The following is a 24,193-nucleotide window of genomic DNA, read 5'->3' as shown; positions in this document are numbered from 1 at the left end:
CTGGTCTGATGAAAATGGATTTCCACTGAGGCACACAGATGGTAGGGTCAGAGTTTGGTATTAAAAAGCATGAAATCATGGACCCAATCTGCAGTGTGTCAACCATCAAGGCTGGTGATGGTGTAATGTTTTCTCGACACACTTCGGGCCCCTTAAAACCAATGAAGCTTGTTTGAGCCTTGCTATTGACCATGTACATCCCTTTATAGCCACAATTTGCATTCTTCTAATGGCTACTTCTAGCAGTGTAATGCACCATGCCACCAAGCAAAATCCGTATCAAACTGATTTCATGAAAATGGCAATGAGTTCAGTGAACTTCAGTGACCTCCCGAGCCTCCAGACCTGAATCCAGTAGAAAAACTTTGGGATGTGGTAAAACGGGAGATTGGCAGCATGAATGTGCATCTGACAAATCTGCATAAAGGATGTGTTGCAGTCAGGTCAGCATGGACCACAATCTCAAAGAAAGGTGTTGTGGAATCCATGCCATGAAGACTTGAGGTTGTTTTGAGAGCAAAGGGAGGCCCTAGCCGGTATTAGTATGGTGTTCCTAAGGAACTGGCCACTAATTCATTATCACTTTCTTGGCAAGTTTGTTAGCAAACAGTTCTGTTTATACATCCAAACATAGCAATGTTATTATTCACTTAGAGTCATTGTTACGATCCCAGTGGTTGTCTGGTGGTGGTGCTGCTGCTCTCTCTCCCTCCAGGTGTTGCGCCTCCTCCAGTGTCGAGGATGAGCTGCGCGCAGGTGGATCTATTTCGCTGATTGTCCGGAGATGACATATGGGAGGACGAGGGCTGAGTCGAGCGGGTGGGCCAGAGTGTGGCAGTGTGTTTCCCACACGTGTGATACTCCTTGCGTGAAGGAGGGTGGTTTTTCAGACTTTGTCTGAGGTTCCATTTTGTTCTTTGGTTGTTAACCCTGGTGGTTTAGAAGCCAGAGCTTTTTGTTGTTCTTTTTTACGTTTGATAATAAAAATCATTGGTTTTTCTCACACTTTTGCTTTGCCTCCTTATCTTCCTTTCCTCTCTGAACACTTTTTTCATTCGATACTTCTCCTCATCCCCTGGCACACATCAGGAAATGTAACAGTCATGTTTGTGTCCACCTGTCCAAACCTACGTCCAATATTCACCCTTTAGGTGTGCAAGAACTCCTGATTAAAATACCTCGCACTTTAGCCGCTAAATGCACCACAATGTTTACTAGCTAGTCATTTACTTTGCCGGTTTTTGGGGGGAGATAACATCGATGGGGTTTAAGTTTTGCTTACAGGAAACAGCTCTCATAAACATCTTATCTGAAAGCAGCTGTGAGTGAGCCAAAACAGTCGTGGCTGTAAAAAAACATACATGAGGATATTCATGGAAACTGCTTTAAATAAATGTAAATAGTAAATAAAGACTTAATATTTGGCTTGCTGCTTAAAAAAAAAAAAACAGCAAAACATAAGTCATTTTCAGAATCGCTTTTCAGTGCTTGTAGCTACCAAATGAATATACTTAAACTGGGTATAATGTACACTAATTCATAACTAAAACTCCACAATGATGGCCATTCGTATGGTGTTTTACTAAGAATGAAAACAAAGAACCGAGAGAGGAAGTGTGACAAAGATATAAGGGTGGAGTTTTGCTCTACACAATTAACTCATTATAACCCCTTATCACAGGTCTGCAGCCTTCATTACAACTTCACAGCTCGTTTTTCATTCCCAGGAGGATTTCCTCTACTTACTGCTTCGCTTACCAGGTAACATTTACAGAATTATTTGTTCTCTGTTATGTGTGTGTATCATACCTAATGCTCATCTTCCATGCCTTAAGCCCTTAAAAAAAGCTGGTTCTCCTTGTCCCATTGGTAACAGTTTCCTGTCCCCCTTACTTGCAGATATTCATTCTGTCAAGATGAAACAAAACCTAAATTTAACTACTGGGAAAAAACACAAATAAAGGAAACTTTAACAATCTAAAACAGGGAGCACACAAGAGTTTGTTTCTCTGAGGCTTTATTGTCTATTTTCATGTGATGACTTAAAGCAATACTTTCCATCATATTTCTCCTCTAGCACAACACCAACAAAGAAGAAAAAGAAGACTTTAACAAGGCCATTGCATGACCAAGAGCTGTGCTGATCTGTCAAAAACTGAGCTAGGAACTGGTTTCTTGACTGAGATAATTTTATTGAGCCAGAGCAGAGTAGCTTTCTAAAGTACTGAACCCCTTACCTGCATCCTCCTCTCTGCTCCAAGAGTTTTGGCTCTGACAGGTTTTATCATATATGTACATTCAGACCACAAACACCCAAATGAAGAAAAAAAATAAGTGTGAAGGAAATCTCTTCCGTCAAACTCAGTGGCTGGTTTTTTTTGTACTGAGAGTTATTTTCACATTCCTCTCAGTCTGAACAGTTCTGAGTTGAATTCACAATATTCTGCATTACCATTGTCAAAACCTCCTCTCCCTCCGACCCCATTATGTTGCTCATTTCATTTACATTGTTTCCACAGTATGTTGCCTTTTTTAATATAAAACATATTTTGGTATTTTTGTTTAACTACGTGAAAACATTAGAAAACAACTACAACAAAAACACAAAAATCCCCTAAATCTCCTCTCCAGTGTCCAGAGCAACATATCCAGCGCATTTCATTAGGAGTCCTCGAGGAAGTGTTGGAGGAAGACCACCACCATAATGTGTCCCCCTTCTCTTGCTAAAATTGGGATCATGTTGGAGGATGGGATGGGAGCTTGGATGAGAGGGGATGCCTCTGCAAGAGGTGGGCCATGGAGAGTTCGAGGGTCGGAGATTTAATTTGTGGGATTTTCGGATGGACGTTGTGATCTGGGCTCAGAACCTGAGGTGAGATTTGTGTTTCACCATGTATCTGATGGACCGGAAAGAGAAAGGACGAAAAGTTAGTTCTTGCCAAAATGTTTTCAAAAATTACACAATTCCAAACAACAAATAAAGTGTGCACGGGAGACAAAAAGATGGGCATATATGAAGGTGTGTAAGAATAAATACCTGTCGAGGGTTTCCCAAAAACGCAGGAAGACAGGCCGGTCCAGATGGCGCCTGTGGCGACTCAGCTCCAGGACGGTCACATCCCATTTCTGCACATTGGGGTCTGTCTTTGCTTCATCATACTTCAAATGAAAGGCTCGAACTGGAAGGGAAACATCCACACATTAATATAAATGATTCAGGGTTGAGTGTGGAAGTAAAAGCCAAATGCCCTCACTGCAGTGGCACCTCACTTTTTTCCCCAAAGCTCTCATAGCCAATATTTATCTAGTTATTGAAAACTGAAAAACTTTTGTATAGTTTAATTTCATCTTGGGCAGCAACTAATGATTATTTTAATTATTGATTAATCTGCTGATTATTTTCTTGAAACATCAATTACATGTGTGGTCTATAAAATGTCAGAAAATGGCAAAAGTGAAAATCACATTTTCAAATCCAAGATGATGTCTTCAAATGCATTTTTTTGTCTGATCATTGAAATTCCACAGATTCAGTTTGCAATGACGTAAAACAGAGAAAAGGTGGACAACTGGGAACAAACAGGTTTTGCATTTTTGCTTGAAAAATAAAATCTCAAAATTAGCAACCATGAGCTGATGCCATGTTACAAGGGTGATAACAATTGCTAATAATAATGATAATAATAATAATAATAATAATAAGAAGAAGAAGAAGAAACCAAAAAAACTTAAGCGTGTGTATTTCTCACTTTTGGCGAAAATGTCGACAGGAGATCCATCGGGCAGCAGCCACGGCCAGCCTTTGAACTGCCAGGCAGGACCCTGCACAAACACAGCCACCACTCGATCCCTGCAAGAGGAAACATCCAAAGGTTGTTGTTGTGAAGACACAGAGACAGGTGTGTTATTGAATTATAAACATTTAAAATAAAACCAAGTTCCCTGCTTCCAGTTAATACTAATGATGTAGTGATGCTGCTGGATGTCATGCCAAAGTTTCATGATCAATGTGACACTATGTGTTTGTTTTTGCAGTGTGTTGTTGTTAAGTTGTACATTTAATTCACTTTGTACTGTATGGTTTATGCACTGAGGGTTGACATTGGGACAACAAAGAGGCCAGTATTTGTATTTGTATCTGTATCAGACAGGCTCACAGTAAAAGAAATGATGAAGTTAGAAATTGTTATGCCAACCCCGGAGCCCTTGCTTGGTTCTCTCAACTGAAGATTCCTGTGCGGTGTAAAAAATGTGAATAAAACGTATTAAATAAAAACTCACCAGTCCTGTGGAGCCAGTTTGAGCGGCTGATCAATGATACGGTACGGCACAGTGACACTCAGTGTTGTGCCACCTGGCTGGATCTGGTCCTTGCGCCTCTGAAGCAGAACTTCATTGTCACGTTGGATGCCCCCCTTCTTCTTTTCTTCTGATGTGACAAACCTGGTACAGTTCAAACAAAATTTCCATTTTCTCATTTCCAGTTATTTTTTGAGTTTCTTCTTCATCTCATTTCATTTTGCCAGTGTCACAATCAATTTACTTAAATGCACACATTATATTAATTTGACTAAACCGCTTAATTAAACAGTTTGTTTTTCTGCTCTAAGGTAAGCCGCAAACATTAGCATGTCTGGTTAACTGGTTCGCTATCCACAGTAAAAACAGAATATTCCTTTTAAGGCCAGTGGCATTATATACTTATTATTTTGTAGAGTTACAGCTTACATTTAAAAAAAAAAAAAAAAGCCTGGTTCACGACACACTTACTTTTTGCCCGAAACATGCAGCTTTAGCTTCCATCTTTTTGTGTGATATCATGTATCACACTAAAATTGTGGGTAAAACCCCTTTAAGGGGAGATACTGTTTATACCAAGTCAGCTGAAGACATTAAAAGTACGCAAGAGACAGCATTTTCACTCAACTCATGGAGCTACCATTAGCTTATTTAGCTAACTAGCTACAGAGGATCAAATCAGTGAGTGACAGTTTCAGTTTTCAGGAAAAAAAAAATTAAGGGTGAAAAGTTTCTTTTGTTGACCAATATCTGAAATCAAGGACTCATTGTTTAAAGAATTTTCAAGGGGTAAATCTGCCATCATTTTCACTGTAAACTGTGTTTGCGTACAAGAACAAAAGCTTGTTAGGTGTAGTAAAGCGGGGCTTAGCAAATGGCCAATTCTGCTTCCAGTAAATCGCTTAATACTAAACCTATTCTGCCTATTCTGTTCAATATTCTATTAATAATATTGTCTTCCCAGACCGCGCAGTAGTGCTACGACTTATAAAATCAGTTTGGCTGAACAACTTTCTTTACTTTCTACAACATCGTTCTGTACTCATTTAACATGTTTTTAAAATTAGATAAATTCTTAGAAAGTTTTTAGTTTCTAAAAATACTAAAAGGCAAGATTTTGTCAAATGCCACAAAAGTGTAACAGTGAGTGGATTACAAGAATTTTCAAAAGTGCAATAGTAATTTATACTTACTTTAGATCCTGCAGAAGATCCTTGGCATTAAGCATTGTGATGAGTGAGGTGGTGGCGGCGGGGATGATGACGATGGGTGTCCGGGACCCTGTCAGAAAACCATAATTAAAAAGGTCTTAAAAAACAGATAAGCTGTTGGACAGAGCATTAAATAAAGGCAGTTACTGGAAATAACACTAAGCCAGGACTATGAAAAAAAATGGAAAAAGTTCTAATGTATTGTAATGTAATTAATGTAATGTTTATAGAACACTAAATGAACAGTTTATTGCATTTCATATCTGTACCAAAAACATTATCTAATGTACCTTTCTTCTGATTTGGTGGAGGTCTGGCTTGTGAAACTAGAGGGAAAAAAAAGACAAAAATGTGAAAAATTCATGAGCACATACAGATATGTAGATAGCATTAAATTTCAGAGACCAGACAAAGATACAAATGATTCTCAGTTAAAATACTTTCCTGTTCTACAGTTAGAGGTTATTCCTGTTCTGATTATTGTTTCCACCCACAACAGTATGTATTAATTTTAAATTACGGTAACAGAATTGGGCTGAAGGGCCCCACTAACTTTTAAATCACTCAAATTATTCACTGCAGACGGCTCAGTAAATTTAAAAAAAAAAAAAAGATTAAAACCAAAGATTTTTTTTTTTAAACTCTAGGCTGCGAGAGGTCGTTTAATGTGCATCTTTAGACCATCAACTATGTCTATCAAGCTGAGCTCCTTTATTAATTTCTATCACAGCAGTAGGACAAATGTGCTACACAGTCAACCAGTCAGGTCACTCACAACACAGACTGATGCTGCTTTGTTGTGCTCTCAGACATTCTCCACATAATGAAAATAAAAAACGTGTGGAGGAGCATCTTGCGTCAGTGTTTACTAAGGAGTCAAACAGACGAGTGACTCTTCTCTCCAAACAAAAGTCCCTTTCACAGAGGCAGTTCATACAGAAATAATGTGCATATCTATCTTATGTGGTCATGTGTAAATATGCCAAGTCGATCTCACAGAAGCTAAGATCTGCCAATTTATCGTTGTAAATTTTTCTTGAGGAAAAAAAGTGGTATTATGGCTACATCATGGACCGAGAATATCACAGTCAAGGAAGGTCTCGTCTGTTTAGTTTTAGTTCTCTAACAAGGTTAACTAAACTCTTGGTTATGCACCTTAAAATCACACCATGTCTAATTCTGCAGGGAAAGTTTAAAGATAGCAGCTAATAATTTAAGAGAATAATAAGGAAATGCCTAAGAGCAACAAAAACTCAGATGTAGCAGCTGCTGGGGTATGAACCCTGTGACTGACTTTTTTGACCCTTGAATAAGTTGTAAAAGAGGACGCAGCCAGGGTCTAACTGTGAAGCTACACATGAAAAGAAAAGCTTCTTTGTTGCAGTATATACTGTAGTTTATTATCCAGTGCTGGGATTTTCCCTGCTCTTCCAATACGAAAATGAATGCATGAAATAGGCAAAGATGATGGGATTGGATGACGGATGACAAACAGCAACATAACAGAAACACTTGGTCGGTGAAAGTTACTCAGTTTGTTTCCGTGCAGTAATCCGATTTCAGATTCATTCAAACACAAAGCATCAAGAAAAAAATCCAGTGGAGGAGAAACCCATTTACTTGGCCATGTACAGCCATAACTGGTTTTCACAGTTTTCCTTAGACAGTTTTATTACATTTAACCATAGAGGGTGACAATGTGTCACCTCTTTCCATCTTTTTGTTTTATGACAAACAATTCAAGAGTCCAGTGTTTGCAGGAAATCCTCTGCTACCAATGCTATTGTATAAGAAAATGTTTTTGTTCAAAATTCCCTAAAATTCTTCTCCTCCTGCTAATAAACAACATGTACACTCAAATAGTTATTCAAACAAATTAGCATAAGGCAATTTTCACTAGAACACCGTCAGGAGACATGTGCATAAATGTATGTAGATATTCTGAGTTAAACACTAACCTGGACGAGGGACAGGCTGCAGCGCTGGGGTCTGGGCCTTCCGGGCAGATGCTCCTTCCTGGAAAATGAAACACCACCCCAAGGTCATACACATAAACATACCATACTGTGAGTCTTTAACAAAGAAAATGTTACAGCAACATTTAGGCAAAGCTAGTTTTGCTATCTGTGTAAGTTAGACAACATTAGCCCAGTACAGTCTAGAGTCAAGAGGAAAATGTAGATTAAGAAAAAGGTTGAGCTGTGGGAAAACAGGACAAGTTTCATTTAAAGGATGTGACCCTTTTTCCATGTTAACAGAATTCTCCTTGAAAAATTTGGTGCTCATCCGCCACTCCGTCCAGCTCACTATTGATTCCCTGTACATGTATGTGTATGTGTATGTGCATGTGCATGTGCATGATGGGGAGGAGTGGTCAACAGTCTAGCAGTAATCCATCATCCAGTGACATTCCCTCAGGCTAGAGCTCACACTGACAGAGGAGCTATAGAAACATGCAGATGTGGTTGGCCTACAGCTGAGGCTGGAGGATGTTTCAGTGTCAGTATCGTCAGGCTGTTGTGCTCAACAGTTTCATCCCAGAATTCAGAACATGCCACTTATCCCAGAGGACTGATCTATGCAAAGGCGAACCTTTACAAAAATAAGGATGATATTGTAATCTTAATTAATTGGCCTAAAAAGCGCTTTAAAATTGTGTTTTGACAGAAATGGAATGGAAAAGTCATACATATGTTACTTCGCCACACAGTGAAACTCATGTTGAAGGCAGGAACAAAATGAGTGTTGCTTAGTGACAGTATCTGTCTTTATTATTAATTCCACATAAAATAATAGTCTCTCAAAATAAAGCAGATAAGTTGGCTGCACCAGTGATCGACCCTGTTCTGACACACGGGTTAGCAAAACACAAACTTTGACTTTAACAAAGCTGTTATCTATCCTCTCTTATCAACAAAACCTCAAATCACAAAACATTCAGATAGGAGCTTCTCATTTTTAAACGCGCAGATCGTTGTCTGCACGGTTAAAATGACAAGTGCCACGAGTGGCAGGTCATATCAGCTGCTGAGTATTAACATTAATATGAGTAACTTGATGGCAGGACAATGAAACACCTTGGCTGTTGTATATTAATACTAATCATTTCAAAAGCATGGTCTCAGATGCATTGAAGAGACCTGTGTATAGCAAGTGTTGTAGTTCAATAAGCTCAATAAGCCCCTTGGAATAAATTATTCAAACTATGTTTCCCCCAGTATAAATAATGAACAGTGTGTGAATATTTTATTGGATTCATTTAGACTGTCGCCCTGACGCCTGCCCGTGCACCACAGTGTACTTGTAAAGCCACCTCCTCTCTAGCGGCGTTACCTGCAAGAAATGAATCCACATCAGCAGCAGAGGGAGGAGAGCGGAGGAGATGACTGATAATGACTAATGTCCGTGTTCTACCTCACTAAGTGTTTTCGTGTCAGGAATATTATATAGTTTATTGACATTTTACATTTGTTTGAGGAAGACATAGGAACTGAATATGCACTCTTCAATATGTATTCATTGCAAGTCATATCGTTATCACAATGTTGAACAATGTAATCGCAGATTTTCCTCACATCTACAGGCTTAGCCAATACTTCCCAATCCAAGCATCCTGATGTCAAAACCACTTGGCATTTGGAAAACTGCAGCTCTGTGCCACAGCTGAGGTTTTGAAGATAACATCTGCATACTGCAGCATTTTCACAATATTAATTTATTATTAACAATCCAAAATTAACCATTAGTGGGCCCCATGGTCTTGTGACGAGTACCAACGGACCGTTGAGGGGATCAGACTAGCTGCCAGGCAGTCTCTGCCGGCACTGCAGGATCACTGTCAATTACAGATAAACATCTTATCTGCAGCTCTGCAGCAGCCCAGGCACTTGTACTTCTTCTTCAGAGGTATTACACCTTGCACCAAGACATGCTCGGCTTCACATTACAGAGTTCATATACAGTATTTATGGGACTGCAAAAGAATGACCCATTGGGAGCTTTCCATGTGGATGGTGGCCATTAAATTAATGCAACAGTGGGGAAGGTATGGGGTTGGGTTTTTTTCTTTTACAAAATAACAAAAAGTACCAATAAGAGTACCTTTAAGGTTCTGCATCGATAAGCAGTACCAACAAAAAATGTTTTAAAAATCATTTAAATCTTCCCATTGATCTGTTGCAGAAAGGGTGCCCGCACCTTGGCTCAGCAGATAATTCGTAGGCTGGTAAATTTCTTCCTTTGACATGATCCTAATGCAAACAATAATGTATATGATCCAGAAGTGTGTTGTTGTAACCCAGGTACATTGCGACTCCTTTGTAATTTGGCAAGATCTGTGCTGTTTTTGTTTGTTTGTTTTGTTAATGCAAAATTCAATAAAACATTATAAAAAATAAATAAATTTATAAAATCATTTATATCTTAAAAGATAACCATCCCTATATGCAGGTGTGTCATCTTGGGCAACTTGCCGGTTCAGAGAGTTTCTATATATAGTGGAGAGGCACCATGCCCTGTTTGGCTGCTATCCAATACTCAGATTATCTTTTAACTTATTGTGTATAACCAGAAAAAAGACACAGACAACACTTTTTGTTTTGAAGTGCCCCCCCCCCCCTTTCTTTTTTTTCTTAAGTTCAATAAATGCGTTTTGTTCCCAAAGTCAATGAGTAATCATGTTAAATAATCATGATCTCAATATTGATCAAAATAATCATGATTATCATTTTTGCTATAACCGAGCAGCCCTGGTAACAGTATAATATGTGTATTAGCACTCAAGCGCTGGGAAACATTGTTAAAATGTCTTAAAACAGAGTGATTTATTTAAGCATTTTTGGCTGGACCGCCAGCCCTATGATTTCGTATGTATGCAAGTATGTATGAAATGTAATGTTATGTATGTAATGTACAAAATGTTATATATGTAATGTATGTTATGTAATGCATGTCAATTTTATAGTAAACAGGTTCTATTAGGTGGTGTTTACAGCTTGCAGTGTTGCCAACTTAGCTCATTGATGCTAGATTTAGAGACTTTTTTTCAAACAAACTGGGTATAAAATTGGTACACGACTGGACCGTGTATGGATGCCGGCCAAGGGATTAGGGCTACACCTTTTGTATTGGGCAGTCTACCGCACCGCTCTGGATTTCCCGGCTGCTCAGGAACCGCAGGCAAGTGGAGGAGTGCTTCCAATACACTGAGCCTCACCTCCATTCCGGCAAATAAACTACTTAAATTACATGTATTATATTTTCATTATTATTATTATTAAAGGAGACAGAGGAATAACTAAAAATAAGATAGCAGGAGAGAGGAAGGGAGAGAGAGAATGAGAAAATACGCTTACTGCAGCACAGCAATAAAAGCCATGTTAAGAAATAAAGGGTTTCTGCCCACTGAAACGCTAGAGGGCTATACATTTGAAATGAGTACAGGAAGTGTTGCGTTTGTATTAACACATAATGCAGTAACTCTAACACAACAAATGGGAGCGACTTAAAATGGGGCTCTGTACTAAAATATCGCTATGACCAATTACTCATATCAAAAAGAGGGAGTTAGACATAAACACCTGCCTCCAGTAAAGTCTGTTAGGTTCTGGAGTTGAGGTAAATGAAGGCTAAACTGGATCCCAGACAGAGGCTGTGAGCTGTGCGACAGACCAAAAATAAAGTCTGTCTCTTCTACGTTTCTCTCCGAGTAAGGTAGTCTTTGTCTTTAATTTATGTGTTTGGTGATTTCTTCAGACAACGTCACATTTGACCACAGGTGATCCAGACATATATTAGGTTTTGACCTAGTCTTGTTTAAATTCTGCATCCATTTATTGGCTGCGTAGAGAACACAGCTCCCAGCAAATACCCATATGTCTGCTCAGAGAGCTACTTTTCAATTTTTGTTTGAATGAATGACAACTTTTCCTTCAGTCTGTTATTTTATCACTACGAGTTCTGAACTTGTCTTCACCGTGAACTAATAAGATCCTAACTTGAGTGTGAAAAGCTGTCCAAGCCTGTTAAAAGGTGGGCACAGTGCAACCGAAGGGATCGTGACTGCCCGTTGGCACACATGCAAAAACAAGCACCCTCACTCCCTGCCTCCCTCAGGAAATAAATATTGCTCCCAGTCATACTGTGGTAGAATGAAAATGACAATGCCTGAACATGAACATTCAGGCATCAGACCAACACGACTGAATGAGCATAGCGGAAAGATTGTTTTAATTATCCGTGTTCTAATCATCATTCAGCTAGAGAGACTGGAAGCAGACACATTAAAGACTGTGACTGTGGGTTTTGAGTTGCGCTGTCCACCGTTGCACAAGTATGAGGTTGCAAGAGGGTGACGTTTGCCATCTTTCAGTCAGATTAGACAATCTGCTACCTTAAGACTTGCAGAGGTGCTGATATGAAGGCTTCTCCTCTTACTTCACAGCATGCCAAATTGAAATAATGCTTTATTCCTCTTTCTCGAGAGTGGGTGTGAATACAAATAGGTCAGGAGCCAACTACCCCCACCCCTTTATCAGAGCAGGCAGCAACAGCAGCAGAGACGGCGTGACCGTGACGTGGTGGGAGAGCGTACTGCCACCAAGCCTAGAGCTGCCTTTCAGAATGAACACACAACTCACAGCACAGCTTCTTGTTCATCTTCCTCCTCCCCCGCTGTTTTCACCCCTCTAGCCCTCTCGCAGACAACACTGCTGAATGAGAAGGGTGAGAAGAGGAAAACGGAAACAAAAAAGGAAAGAGAGGCACATGGGGGGAGGGAAGTTAACAGTAGAAAATGCAAATCAGAGGAAGGAGACGAGCAAGAGGAAACAAGCATCAGCTCGGAAATTAGAGGAGCTGGACAGAGAAATGTAAGGCTTATGCATCATCCAGAGATTAACCCTATCTATCCACCGCTGCTTTGATATTCACAATATGACAAGAAAGGACAGCGAAAGGACCCTGGCTGAGTGTCAGATACAGACATTCTCCTCCCTTAGACCAGAGGCAGCGTCAGCGCAGCACCGTTAGCATCAAGCCTCCGGGGACAATGCGCCAAGGCAGACAGAGAGACTGCAACACTGGAGCTCTACCACATGTTCTGCCGATGCACACAAACAAAGTGGTGCATGCATTTGCTAGATAGCTGCGAGTTACTGGATGAGGATTTAATTTCCATTAATAAACCAAGGAAGACCACCATTTCTTTTACCTTCTGAATAAAAGAAGAGGTTGATTTGTCACACGTTAAGGAAGGAATTAATGAGGATCCAACTCGTCAAGCTAAAGCTGTATGTTATTGTTATTCGGCTTGGAGCACAGACCGGAGACCAAGAGGGCGATCAGTGTGTGAAGATTGCAATTCATCACATCCAGGAATGGTGGATACCAGAAAGAGACAGGTATTTAGATTAAAGGTTAAGTTTATGTTGTGAAGTCTTAATCTTAATCAGTTTTTATGTTTTGTCAGTTTTACCACACAGGATGTGAAGGGTGTGCCCATTTTTAAAGGAAACACTTGTTTCCATTTCTGTTGATATATGTGAAAGCGCCAACGTAAGTCTTTTCAGTGGGTCTGTGAGCTCTCACAAACTGCTCTTTGTCTTGTTAGGGTCCTTTAAGACGGTAGTGTGCAATTCAGTAAAAAACAGAGAACACACTCCACTTGAGGGTGCTAGCAGCATGCAAACATAGGCTGTTCTTTCTATAACCATTCCTCATCTGGATTCTTTTCAAAAGCAAGGGAATGTAGAGTTGTGAAAGCAGAACATAATTCTGTTCATTCTTGCTCTGAAAGCAACAAGATAAGAAATAACTTTAACCAAACAATTGAAGATTATGTGTCCAAAGTCAAGTTTGAGTATGTAATCAGTGAAATGTGAAAGTACATAAAGTCTAGAAAAAAATATACAGAGGTTATTATGTTAGCCAGCTGTTCAAAATCGTGCACCTTTTATGAATTTTCATGCACAGTCATTTATAAAGTGACTCTGATACAGAATAGTCTGTTGACTTGTCATGATTAACTGCAGTTAGTATTCCAACATCATGATGTTAGTCATCTGTTGAGCCACAAGAGAGCAGTCCATGAATTTATCAAACCAGGAAAGAACTATTATACTATTGATAAAATATTGAATCTAAAATGTTGATTAGCTGGGCATACTGGACAATATGGATGCACATCTCAGTAAATAATAACCATCATGTATTCAGCCACGACATATAAAATACTATTTATACTATGTATGTATGAATAATAAAGCTGCAGCCATAGCCTATAGGCTTATGCACATTGTATAGCCAAAGCTACATCAGGGGTGATTGTATGGCAAAATGCTGTGCGGGATTACTTTTTTTTTTGGATCAGGAATTGTTAAAGGAATCGATAAACAATCGGACCGATAAGCAGAATCGATAATGGAAGTTACAGTCAATCACTAATAACTGATATCAATAAAATGTTATCACTTCCCCTCCCCAGTTCAGCAGGAGTCATGTTTCTGGCCACCCGCTGAATCTAAGTCCAATATTCACTCTCTGTTTACCTCTTGCAGCCCACCAACTGCTGCTAAATGTTCACCAGCTCTTCCACAACTTTGTTTGACTTTTGTATGGCAACCAGGTGCTAATTCTGTGTGTTCGTCACACATCTTTCACATGCATGCAGATATTCCAGCCATTGCTAATATCAAATATTGATTATAGTAGCTTTAATGTGACTATGTGACATAATGTATTTATTTTATTGCTGAATTACATCCTCTTTTCTCCTCTGTTTCCTAGGAAATCACTATTTCCGAGTATTTTCAAAGTGATTTACATATATGGAAATGAGATATCAACACAGGGTAAAAGTCCCTTAGTCAACCCACCACATAAACTTCACTTTGAATCCAGGGATCAAGACCTGGTCAAAAGCTGCTGACAAGTGGCCTTATGAGTGTAGCAACTGTCTGAGTGAATTACTGCAAGCACAACCATGCAGTGGAGACGACGGCACTGCTGTACACACACAGCTAAACTTCTCTATCTCCTCTCACTGTTGGGTGTACTGGTTTTTCTGGTTCACCAGGTGTGGCTGCCAAGGTTCACAGGTATGCCATGGTGGAGAAGCCATCCAGTGGTGTATGGAGGTGGTGGACTTCATACCACTAAAGCCAAACTGAACACGAGCTCCCAACATTCAATGTGGAGGTTTGTCATTGTTCCTCAGCCGACTTTCAGGGCTGATGCTAACAGCTCCCACGAAAAAGATGGTGTCGCCTCTCCTCAAGCAGACCCAAGCTTTGGAAACAATGTGGCAACCAACACAAGCCAAAGTGAGGAGGGAGACGTTAGTGGCACAATAACTCACGGGCCTTTCCCTTATATCATCAATGAGCCAGACAAATGTGTAGAGAGCAGACCCGTGCCATTTCTGGTGATGCTGATAGCCACCGAGGCTCGGAAGGTGGAGGCAAGGAATGCCATACGTCAGACATGGGGGAATGAGAGTGTTGCCCTGGCTCTGGGATTCATCCGGCTCTTCATGCTTGGGAAAAATGAGGGAGAGCTAGGACTATTACAACAAAGGATGCTAGAAGCAGAGAGCCAAAGGCATCATGACATCATTCAGCAGGACTTTCTGGATTCCTACAAAAACCTGACCATAAAGACGCTGATGGGAATGAACTGGGTGGCAATGCACTGCCCACGGGCCAGCTACGTCATGAAGACGGACAGCGACATGTTTGTCAACACAGAGTACCTCATTTATAAGCTACTCAGGCCAGAACAGAAGCCCAAGAAGAACTACTTCACAGGCAATAACATGAGAGGCTTTGCACCCAACAGAAATAAAAACAGCAAGTGGTACATGCCCCCAGAGTTGTACCCAAGTGAGAAGTATCCAACCTTCTGCTCTGGGACTGGTTATGTCTTCTCTGGAGACTTGGCGAGGAAAATTTACAGAGCATCTCTAAGTATCCGCCACCTGCATCTGGAAGATGTGTATGTGGGAATATGCCTGGCCAAGCTCCGGATCGAGCCCACGCCACCACCCAACGAGTTCCTATTCAACCACTGGCGAGTGTCTTACTCCAGCTGCAAGTACAGCCATCTGATAACCTCGCATGGGTTTCATCCCAATGAACTACTTAAATATTGGCATCACCTGCAAAGCACCAAACGCAGTGCCTGCATAAACACATTTAAAGACAGAGTAGGCAGGGCGCACTCAAACAGAATGAATGGAAGGAGACAAGCTTAATAACTGAAGCTTTTACACTCACAAACTCTATATGAGGTACAAACCATTTTTATCTCAGCACATTCTCTTCTCAACTTGATATGAAGGGATTAATCCACACTTTTTCCGTATGGGAACTCAATACAAACACTGCATAAATGTGTAAAAATCGATGGAAGTTCTCCAATATTATTGCCAATTTTGTACAAAAGAGATGAAAACTGTTTCTATGTCTGAGTCAAACCACTGGAGGGTTTATGTGCACAGTTCTATTTTACAAAAGAATAAGCAGCGTGTCCACAAAAGTGACTTTTTTGTAATTATGTAAGTTCTATTATACAGCGGGGACCCTACTGTATGTCTTTTATATATGCGGATACAAACTCAAAACCTGAGTTGACAAGGTACAGTGCCAACACACATGTCAACATGTGTATCAAATAGTCAGGGAAGTCATTTTAAAAGAGGTTAGTTTCAACATGAAGTCAATGGTAACAGACTGAGATTGTGGCAGATTGACAACAAATGTGGGACCAGCCACTTGTTATGTAGCAAATGAGCCAAATATGATACAACACGTTTTTTTGGTAATTGCAATTGAAAAAGCACATTTGAGGACTTAATGAAGCACAACAGTTTCCCGTTACTTGAGTGAGGTGCTGTTGTGACATAATTGTAAATGATGACGCCCCTCCAAAGACAATCTCTAAAAGTCATTATGGAAAAATCTTTCCTGTCTGTGATTTACGCTGATTCTCTTTGACGTGGTCAAATAGAATTAGAAAGACCAGCATCTTTTGTTTATAGTTTACATATTTTAAATCACTCTTACTGATCTGCTTGAGAATCAAAAGCACATGAGAGCATGCCATTTGACTGATGCTGTGAGCTACGACACAGCAATAATCACAGAGATCATATCTTATACAAATGTGTTTTTACTGTCTAAAAACACAGAGGCTTCAGTAAATAAGTCACACTGCAGCTATGTTTAGCAGCCGTTCCAGCAAATACCAATCATTAAAAAAAGACTCTTTCCGGATGTGTGCAAAGTGAAGTTCATGCATGTAGTGCAGCTCTTTGTTAAGTCTTCAGCAAAACAAGAAGCTCTATTCTTACCGTCACTGACTTCAGGGTCATGCCGTGGTAGGTGCCCATGGTATCGATCTTGAAACCCTCCGTTTCTAAGAAAACAACGTACAATGAGTTGCAGATTGTTGGCAGAACAAATTATTCATTTTCAAAAGCATAATTGTACTAAAATATCCAAATATTATGCAACACATATGTACCTCTTCATTCTCAACCTTATCTCTATAGATTTTTCATTGTAGTTCATCCCTATACATGTGCTGAAAACTACAACTCAACCCAGTCTGCTGTGCTTCAGTGATGCACCTGTAGGCTGGTTTTAGGACTCACATTAATCAGTAGACACGAAGAAGCTGAAATATTGAATTCATCATCATCACCCAACCATCCACAGATGGTCAATGCTCGAAATCGAAAAATCTATTTTCCTTAACACACAGATTGATACTACATATCTGGCACTTTCAACATAAATATTGAATATCATATAGTTGAAATCATTAATTGAAAAAAAAAAAAATCCCTACTTTTTTTTGATCAGACAAGGAACTTTCAAAATCATTTGACTTTATGTCTATTATTTATAGTAGACCTAAGTGCTCCTGAATCTCTCTTATTGCATTATTCCTTCATTCCTCCTTAATGTGCATTTGTTTTTCACCATCATCTGATTGTAACTGTAATATTGCATTGATCTTTATTATGTGGAAATTAATCCAACAACACATCTGGGCTCTTAAAAGACATGTATTTGCACAAGGTGTAGGATGTCCATGTTAACTGAGCCTGTTCCTGCAAACTGATGCTGTCTTAATGGGCACATACTACAAATGTATGTATTGGGATGGAACCATTGAATACTTTTCTTGACTGAAAATGATAAACTAAGAGTAAAATGATACTATGAAACCGTATGAAGTTTTTTCGCTGTTTTGCTTGAATCAGCAGGTGTAGGATTTCATGGGGAACTTGAAGCAGCTCCAAAGGCCAATGATGGTTAATTGCAGAAATGATACTTAACAAGTTCTCACTACTTGGTGTAGCATAAAAAGTGTGCCAAAAAATGAACAATAATACTATTCAGCAATGTTACAGAATTAGACTATTTGTGGTGTGGCTGTCTGGGAGAAGGGGGCTTTTGTACTCTTATTAAATAATACCATATATATGATGCTCCACTGCAAATACTTTAACTGCCAAGTACTGTGAGAAATAACTGAACAGACAGACAGACAGACAGACAGACAGACAGACAGACAGACAGACAGACAGACAGACAGACAGACAGACAGACAGACAGACAGACAGAGAGAGAGAGAGGCGTGTAGGGGCTGAGTGAATCAATTTTCTGTGCACAGTTCCATAATTAAATAAGATTTTACGCATTTGAAACAAAAAACTCAATGTGTTGGTCAATGTCAATATTCAATGTATGGGAAATACTGTAAAGTATAAAAAAAAATTGTAATGATGGAAATGTAAATCTAATTCAATACACAATGATTAGGACTTTTTCTTTGACAGTATTATTACTGTGCAGTAAATTACCTGTAGCCCCCAAATCACTAAATCCACCCCTGCTCTGCGAAATTTGAAAATGAAGAAATGGAGTGTGGAATGTGTGTATGTAACAATAACAAATTTAATTTCTCCAGTACCAAGAGCTGAACCAATAACATCGGAGCTTATCAATACTATGGTCTTTAAAGATTCAGCCCTGAGGCCTGTTTAAAACCAGGTTTCAGTACCTATCCCCACTACAGAAATACAAATAAAACTCACCCTCTTTTCCTTTGAATCGCTCCTGATCGTATCTGTTGTAGGCAGCTGGGACCGGCTGCTTGTTCCTTAAGGACGGATCCTGGAAATTGTATGAAACACAAACAAATAATTACAGTACATGCCTGTCAATACATTCTTTAGTCAAATTCTTACTCGTCATTTATAGGCTTACTGATGCGTTCATGGATTAAATAACTACTAACCTTTTCTACATATCCTTAATTTCAAGCTTGATTTTAAAAAAGGACAAAATTGTCCGGCTTGTCAAAGTGTAACGCTATTACACATACATATTTATATTGTCTGGCCAAATTTTAAGTTCCCTGAAGATTTCATGAAACTGTTGCATGTGTGCAAGATGCATATGTAAAGCACAGTAAATGTCATTCTTACCACTTGAGTAGTGTTCTGTGCTGGTCTCTGCTCTGGTGCTCGCCCTTCTTCCCTGGCTTTTACTGACTGAAGAATGGCAAAGATGTTCTTGGAGAAGTTCTGTAAAGGAGTAATTTGGAAATGTATAAAATTAGTTAAAGCCACTCACACACACAAATATATATACACACACATATATATATATAGCTTTTCTCATCATTTGGTGTTTCAGGATCTGATGATAAAGTGATAAAGACTTTGATCTAAACAGAAGAATCACACAAAACTTTCCTTTACAGGAACTGTTGTGAGAATAAATATGAAGTTGTCAGCTTTTTCGACATAAGGTCCTACGGTCCATCAGCCTCAACTCAAAACCAGTGTAGATTAATTTCCAAGACAAATGTGAGGTGATTTAGATGTAGTGAACTGTATTAACTAATTTCTAAAGTGTTGACTCATCTGGCAACATAAATTCAGGTCATCTGCAGGGCCGCCACCGTGGTTTAGACGCTGAGCATATCATGCAACATCTCCGGAATAAGTCTTTTCTCTTTTCAAATCTGTCTTAAAATAACAGACGGGTTTTTCTTGCTGTAATCATTCGTCATTCCTGTCTTCCAAAGCTACAGTCCATTTAGTATAAAATTCTCTCTCTGTTTGTCTTTCCACTGCAGCTGAAAGGGGAAACACTGACTGTGGAAACAAAAAGAGGGAATTGTATACTACACTGCAGAAAACACTAACTTTGGAAGATATCCACTTAATTTGACTTAAGACTGATAAAGGCTGATATTAGCTTCAGATAAGCTTTGGGACACAGTTTTGCACAAAACAAGGACTGTGAATTAGATCCCCAATCACTGAGATTGTAAGAACAATTGAAAGAGATTTTTAATGGCTGGTACAGGAGGAAGGATTACAGTTTTAATGTTCATAAAGGCACTTGACTAGTGTCTTAGAACAAGACTTCTTTTCCGTGTTCACACTACAACACCAGCTTAAACCTTTAGGATTCTGACTTTCTGGAGAAACTTTCCAAAAACACACACAGTTTGCATATGAGAAATGGCCAGCCCAAAAGAATGAACGACCAAAACAAAGGGGAAAAGATACTTTTTTAAATTTCACCAGACTGGTAAGGATATTACATCTTGTAAGCAATTCATATTCTGCCAGAATAATTACATTAGGCATACTGCCAATGAGCATTCAAGCCAATGAACAAGTCCTTCTGTAGCTGATAAAAAAAAAAAAAAAAAAAAAAACATATTTTGAGGGTAAATTCACCCTTGATGGAAACCATACTATTGCTGCCATCTGGTGGTTGTAATTGCCATCTAGTGTCACACTTGGAGTATTTTCAAGGTGGGAAGATTTGTGTCCCTGAGAGTTCAGCAGGAAATTCAGCAACATCCAGGAAAGTGGTATCGAGTACAGTTCCAAATGGTGGTCTGAAACTTTCGAGTGAAATCCATTCAGTCTGCACTAAGAAGTTCACAATTGCTCTCATCAAAAAATGTGTATCTGGTGAAAGTCTACATCTGTATGAACCTGAACCAAAATGACTGAATAAACAAACCTGGATATGGACTATTTGGGACAAATCAGAAAACATCATCAACCCAAAGCCAAAAGTTATGCAACATTGCAGTGCATTGCATCATCACTGTTGTGTGTGATCAGAGGTGCAACAGAGCAGACACTTTCAACTTACAGGAGTTAGTGCAACAATACTTTCCTCATATAAAGTATTATGCGCTGACTTGCTCATTAAATCTCATTATGATATGGGGAATGGCCCATTCAGGTGAAGTGTCAAGGTCTAATACTGAACCACTGCAGGTCAAAACATAAGAAAATCCACAAGTGCTAATTTGAAACAGGTGTATTTGAAGGAACAGCCTAACATTTTGGGAAATAAACTTATCCACTATCACATGAGAAAGAAAACTTGTCTGCGTGAAAGATCTCTGTGAATGGATATCATTACTATGAAGTGGACTCTGACCTTTCCAGTGCTCTGGAGAATGGTTGTCCTGGTCCTCCAGACCCTCTCTCTGCTGACAATATCTCTGGTGACATCCACCTCTGCATCCACAAAGCTTCTCTGCTTCAGGGTTATGTCATCATCCAGATCTGTTTTGATGGTGGAACGTTTCTTGGCCATAATCTTGGCTTTGATGGCTGCGATTTTCTCCACCGACATGGCCTCGGAAAGGGATCTGGAGGAGGAGGAGGAGGAGTTTTGGATCATTTAAGTAGCTCAAGGAACTATAGGTATTAATGTGCAGTGAAATAATGACATCAGTATTGATCGCCTCACACTGGCAATACGGTATGTTGACGAATCCAAACGAATCCTGGCGGTGTAACAATCTACAGGGAGCACATTATATATACGTATAAACGTTAGTTTGGGGAGGGTCCATTTTACCTGATCTGGTCGGTCTGCACGATGCCCTCTTTGTGGCCCTCCAGACGAGCAGCCAGACGCTCTTTGTCCAGACGCACTCGTTCCTCATCCTTAAAATGAAAGCAGTGTAAACACTAATTAGCAAACTACAGAATAAGACAAGTTTTGTAACTACAACAAAATGTACTTCATTTATGACTAAATGTACATACAGACTGTATTTTGGTTAAATATATACACTGTTTCTCAAATAAAAGCAGATGGAAAATGCTAAATTCTTTAAGCCATGTTTAAATGAAATTTCATTTAATTAAAGTTTAACAACCATCTAAAATAAAGTTGTTCTGATTGTTCATACTGTTATGAGTATTTTGGCAATTTGAATGCTTCAGACAAAAACAGTCACCTAGCAGGTATCAATGCTAATAATCAATACTGTGTGATGATGTACGTCAGCCACTCTTTTACTCATAAGAATTTGCAAAGACACCTACTTCATCTTATTATTACTCACAACTATACCAGTGATAAATTCTATGTAATGAAGCTGTTACTTTGGGTGGATTGGAGATTCAAACTAAATGCTCCAAGTGGTATTTAGCTGCACTGACAAATATGTGATTATGAATTTCATTTAATGTTACAAGTGTTTTGTATGAAGAAAAAGATAAGACATTCCTGCCATCTTACCTCAATCCTGGGCTTCTTGGCTTCAGAAGATACTTCATCAGCTGCTCTTTTGACTGAGAAGCAAAAGAAAACAATTAAGCAAAGGTCCTACAAAAAGCCACTATTTAGTAAGTATTTAACTGTAATCTAAAGTGTCAAATACTGATTAATGATAATAATGATTAAGCTTCAACCAAATAAATAAAGTGTGAAACTTACCTTGTGTTGGCCTTTGCAAACCTATTTCTATAGGTGCACTTCTGTCAATACTGGTTGATGTAGCTGTAAATGAACAAAATTAGATAACACATTATGTTTCATATTAGACCAACTGTACAAAGGGTGCTATTCAAATGGGCTTCAAACAGTGAAAGCTAACTTTAAGTGAGTCAAAACCTATAATAAATTTAGGGCAATAGTGTAAATGTATTGAGCTAATACTAAGGCTGAACAACTAATCAAAAATATTATTAAAATTGCAATGTGGCCAAGTGCAATATCCAGAACACAGGAGGTGCAATTTTTTGATTACCGTAAATGTAAATCACAACATACCATAAATTAAGCATTGTGTTATTACAGAGATGCCCGGGCTTACAAATAATATTCTCCATATGTAAGGGAAAATGCTTCTTTGGTACAGGCCTCAGCAAAAATCAAAGTCCCTCTAAAATCATGACTCAGATCACAATCGCAATATCTGTCAAAATAATCACAGTATGATTTTTGTTGTGCATATGTTATGCATATTGTTCAGCCCTACCTAATACAGACATGGGAAAACAAATCTGAAAACACCATGGATATGATAGGAACACAATACAGAATTGCCATAGATGTTGCAAGTGCTACTTACAACTCTCGCCATTGAGATATGACAGCAAGCCCTTTCGATCAGGTCGTCTGACAACAGGGATGTTCTCTGTCTATAAACAACAAACATTCATGTCACCCAAAAACACAGTCTTGGTAGTTGTGAGGAATTTGACAGATGTTGCATGAGAGACAAAACAATAGGCTAAAAGAGGAGTAGTATTTTATTTACAAAGTGATGCAGTACTGGCAGTGACAGGTTGTAGCATTTTGATAGTTATTCCGGATCACTTACTGCAGCTCTTCGCACATAGGATGGATGCGGGAGATGCACATTGTTGAGCAAGAACAAGATAGAGTCCAAAGTATAGTACTCTTTGGGCTGGCCCTCTTTACCAGTACTGAAGGTAGAAACACAGGCAAAGAAAATCAAGTTTATTTGACCACCATAGCATACCACTAAAATGTACACAGACTGGTACAAGTTTAAAGTCTATAATCAATAAAATAAATTTGAACGCAAGTTATTGCATGAAAGCAAAGAAACACTGGTTCTGATGTCAAATAAGCACTGCACTATCAACAGATACCATGGTAGCTAATCTTCTAATCCTTGTGACTTCATTTTCTGCGTTACACAAGCAACGTTTTTTGTACTGTTAAAACAGCTGCGTATAGTCATGACTTTTGAAACTAAAAACACAAGTCTTTTCCCTTGATCCAGTGGAGCCCTGACTCCATGGGAACACAACTCGGTACTAGCCAACGTCGCTAAGTAGTTAGCATCACATCACTACTGCAAGTTTAGCATATACCTCTCATAAACACATTTCAAGTTTAAAAAAGATCAACTGACACACATACAGGTTAGTAAAGAGGCTATGTGGTCAAAGCTACAGCAATTAAGTATCACTTCAAAGTGGCCAAAGAGTGCTTAAAGTTTGAAGAACAACAACGAGGAGAGGAGTTAGGTTAGCATCTTAGCATCTGGTAGCTAGCGAGTGTTCCGCCGTTACCAGCAGCACAAGGCACCGATGAGCTTCAGCTGCAGGCCTACAAACGCCACTTATACATATTTTTAGAACTGACATACCCCCAGATTATGTAGTTGGTCTTGACATTTTTCGGCCAGGAGAACTCTCCAAATATAACTTCATCTCCTTTAGCGACGATTTCTTTTTTCTGGATATTATACTGACGAAGAACACTCAACACATCCGCCATCTTCACTTGTCTTGTTGTAGAGTGTTTGAAAGGCCCCCAGTTATCAACAGCATGTGGCCTTTCAGGATGCCTGATCCGAATGAAACT

The 24,193-nt window shown here is 39.2% G+C and overlaps 2 protein-coding genes across 2 annotated transcripts; one reads left to right on the top strand and one right to left on the bottom strand.

Moving 5' to 3' along the window:
• Positions 1-2,006: 2,006 nt before the first annotated feature.
• Positions 2,007-24,112, bottom strand: cdc73 (cell division cycle 73). The gene is made up of 17 exons (XM_022754783.1): positions 23,976-24,112; positions 23,178-23,283; positions 22,926-22,995; positions 22,289-22,351; positions 22,091-22,143; positions 21,422-21,510; positions 20,996-21,209; positions 19,006-19,104; positions 18,613-18,691; positions 16,858-16,922; positions 7,469-7,526; positions 5,801-5,836; positions 5,493-5,580; positions 4,282-4,443; positions 3,750-3,850; positions 3,038-3,179; positions 2,007-2,897 (listed from the first exon to the last, which is right to left on the bottom strand). Exons 1-17 carry the CDS (start codon positions 24,104-24,106, stop codon positions 2,861-2,863), a joined length of 1,593 nt encoding a protein of 530 aa, XP_022610504.1. The 5' UTR covers positions 24,107-24,112; the 3' UTR covers positions 2,007-2,860.
• On the top strand, positions 14,390-16,851 carry LOC111228760 (beta-1,3-galactosyltransferase 2-like). The gene has a single exon (XM_022754784.1). The coding sequence runs from the start codon at positions 14,491-14,493 to the stop codon at positions 15,757-15,759; it is 1,269 nt and encodes a 422-aa protein (XP_022610505.1). The 5' UTR covers positions 14,390-14,490; the 3' UTR covers positions 15,760-16,851.
• Positions 24,113-24,193: the final 81 nt, after the last annotated feature.

This window comes from Seriola dumerili, unplaced genomic scaffold, assembly GCF_002260705.1.
Source record: "Seriola dumerili isolate Sdu_G_001 unplaced genomic scaffold, Sdu_1.0 BDQW01000226.1, whole genome shotgun sequence".
In the NCBI taxonomy this organism is placed as follows: Eukaryota; Metazoa; Chordata; class Actinopteri; order Carangiformes; family Carangidae; genus Seriola; species Seriola dumerili.
The sequence above is the reverse complement of the archived record's forward strand: the minus strand, read 5'-3'. Positions and strand labels throughout refer to the sequence as shown.

What these genes read in the sequence shown, in the direction of transcription:
- cdc73 (XM_022754783.1), bottom strand. Translation starts at nt 24,106, where the DNA reads ATGGCGGATGTGTTGAGTGTTCTTCGTCAGTATAATATCCAGAAAAAA. An exon ending in CCAAGAAGCCCAGGATTGAG is followed by an intron (nt 21,511 to 22,090) that starts GTAAGATGGCAG and finishes TTTCATTTTAAG; the next exon opens with GATGAGGAACGAGTGCGTCT. An exon ending in TCCACCAAATCAGAAGAAAG is followed by an intron (nt 5,581 to 5,800) that starts GTACATTAGATA and finishes GTTTTCTGACAG; the next exon opens with GGTCCCGGACACCCATCGTC.
- LOC111228760 (XM_022754784.1), top strand. Translation starts at nt 14,491, where the DNA reads ATGCAGTGGAGACGACGGCACTGCTGTACACACACAGCTAAACTTCTC.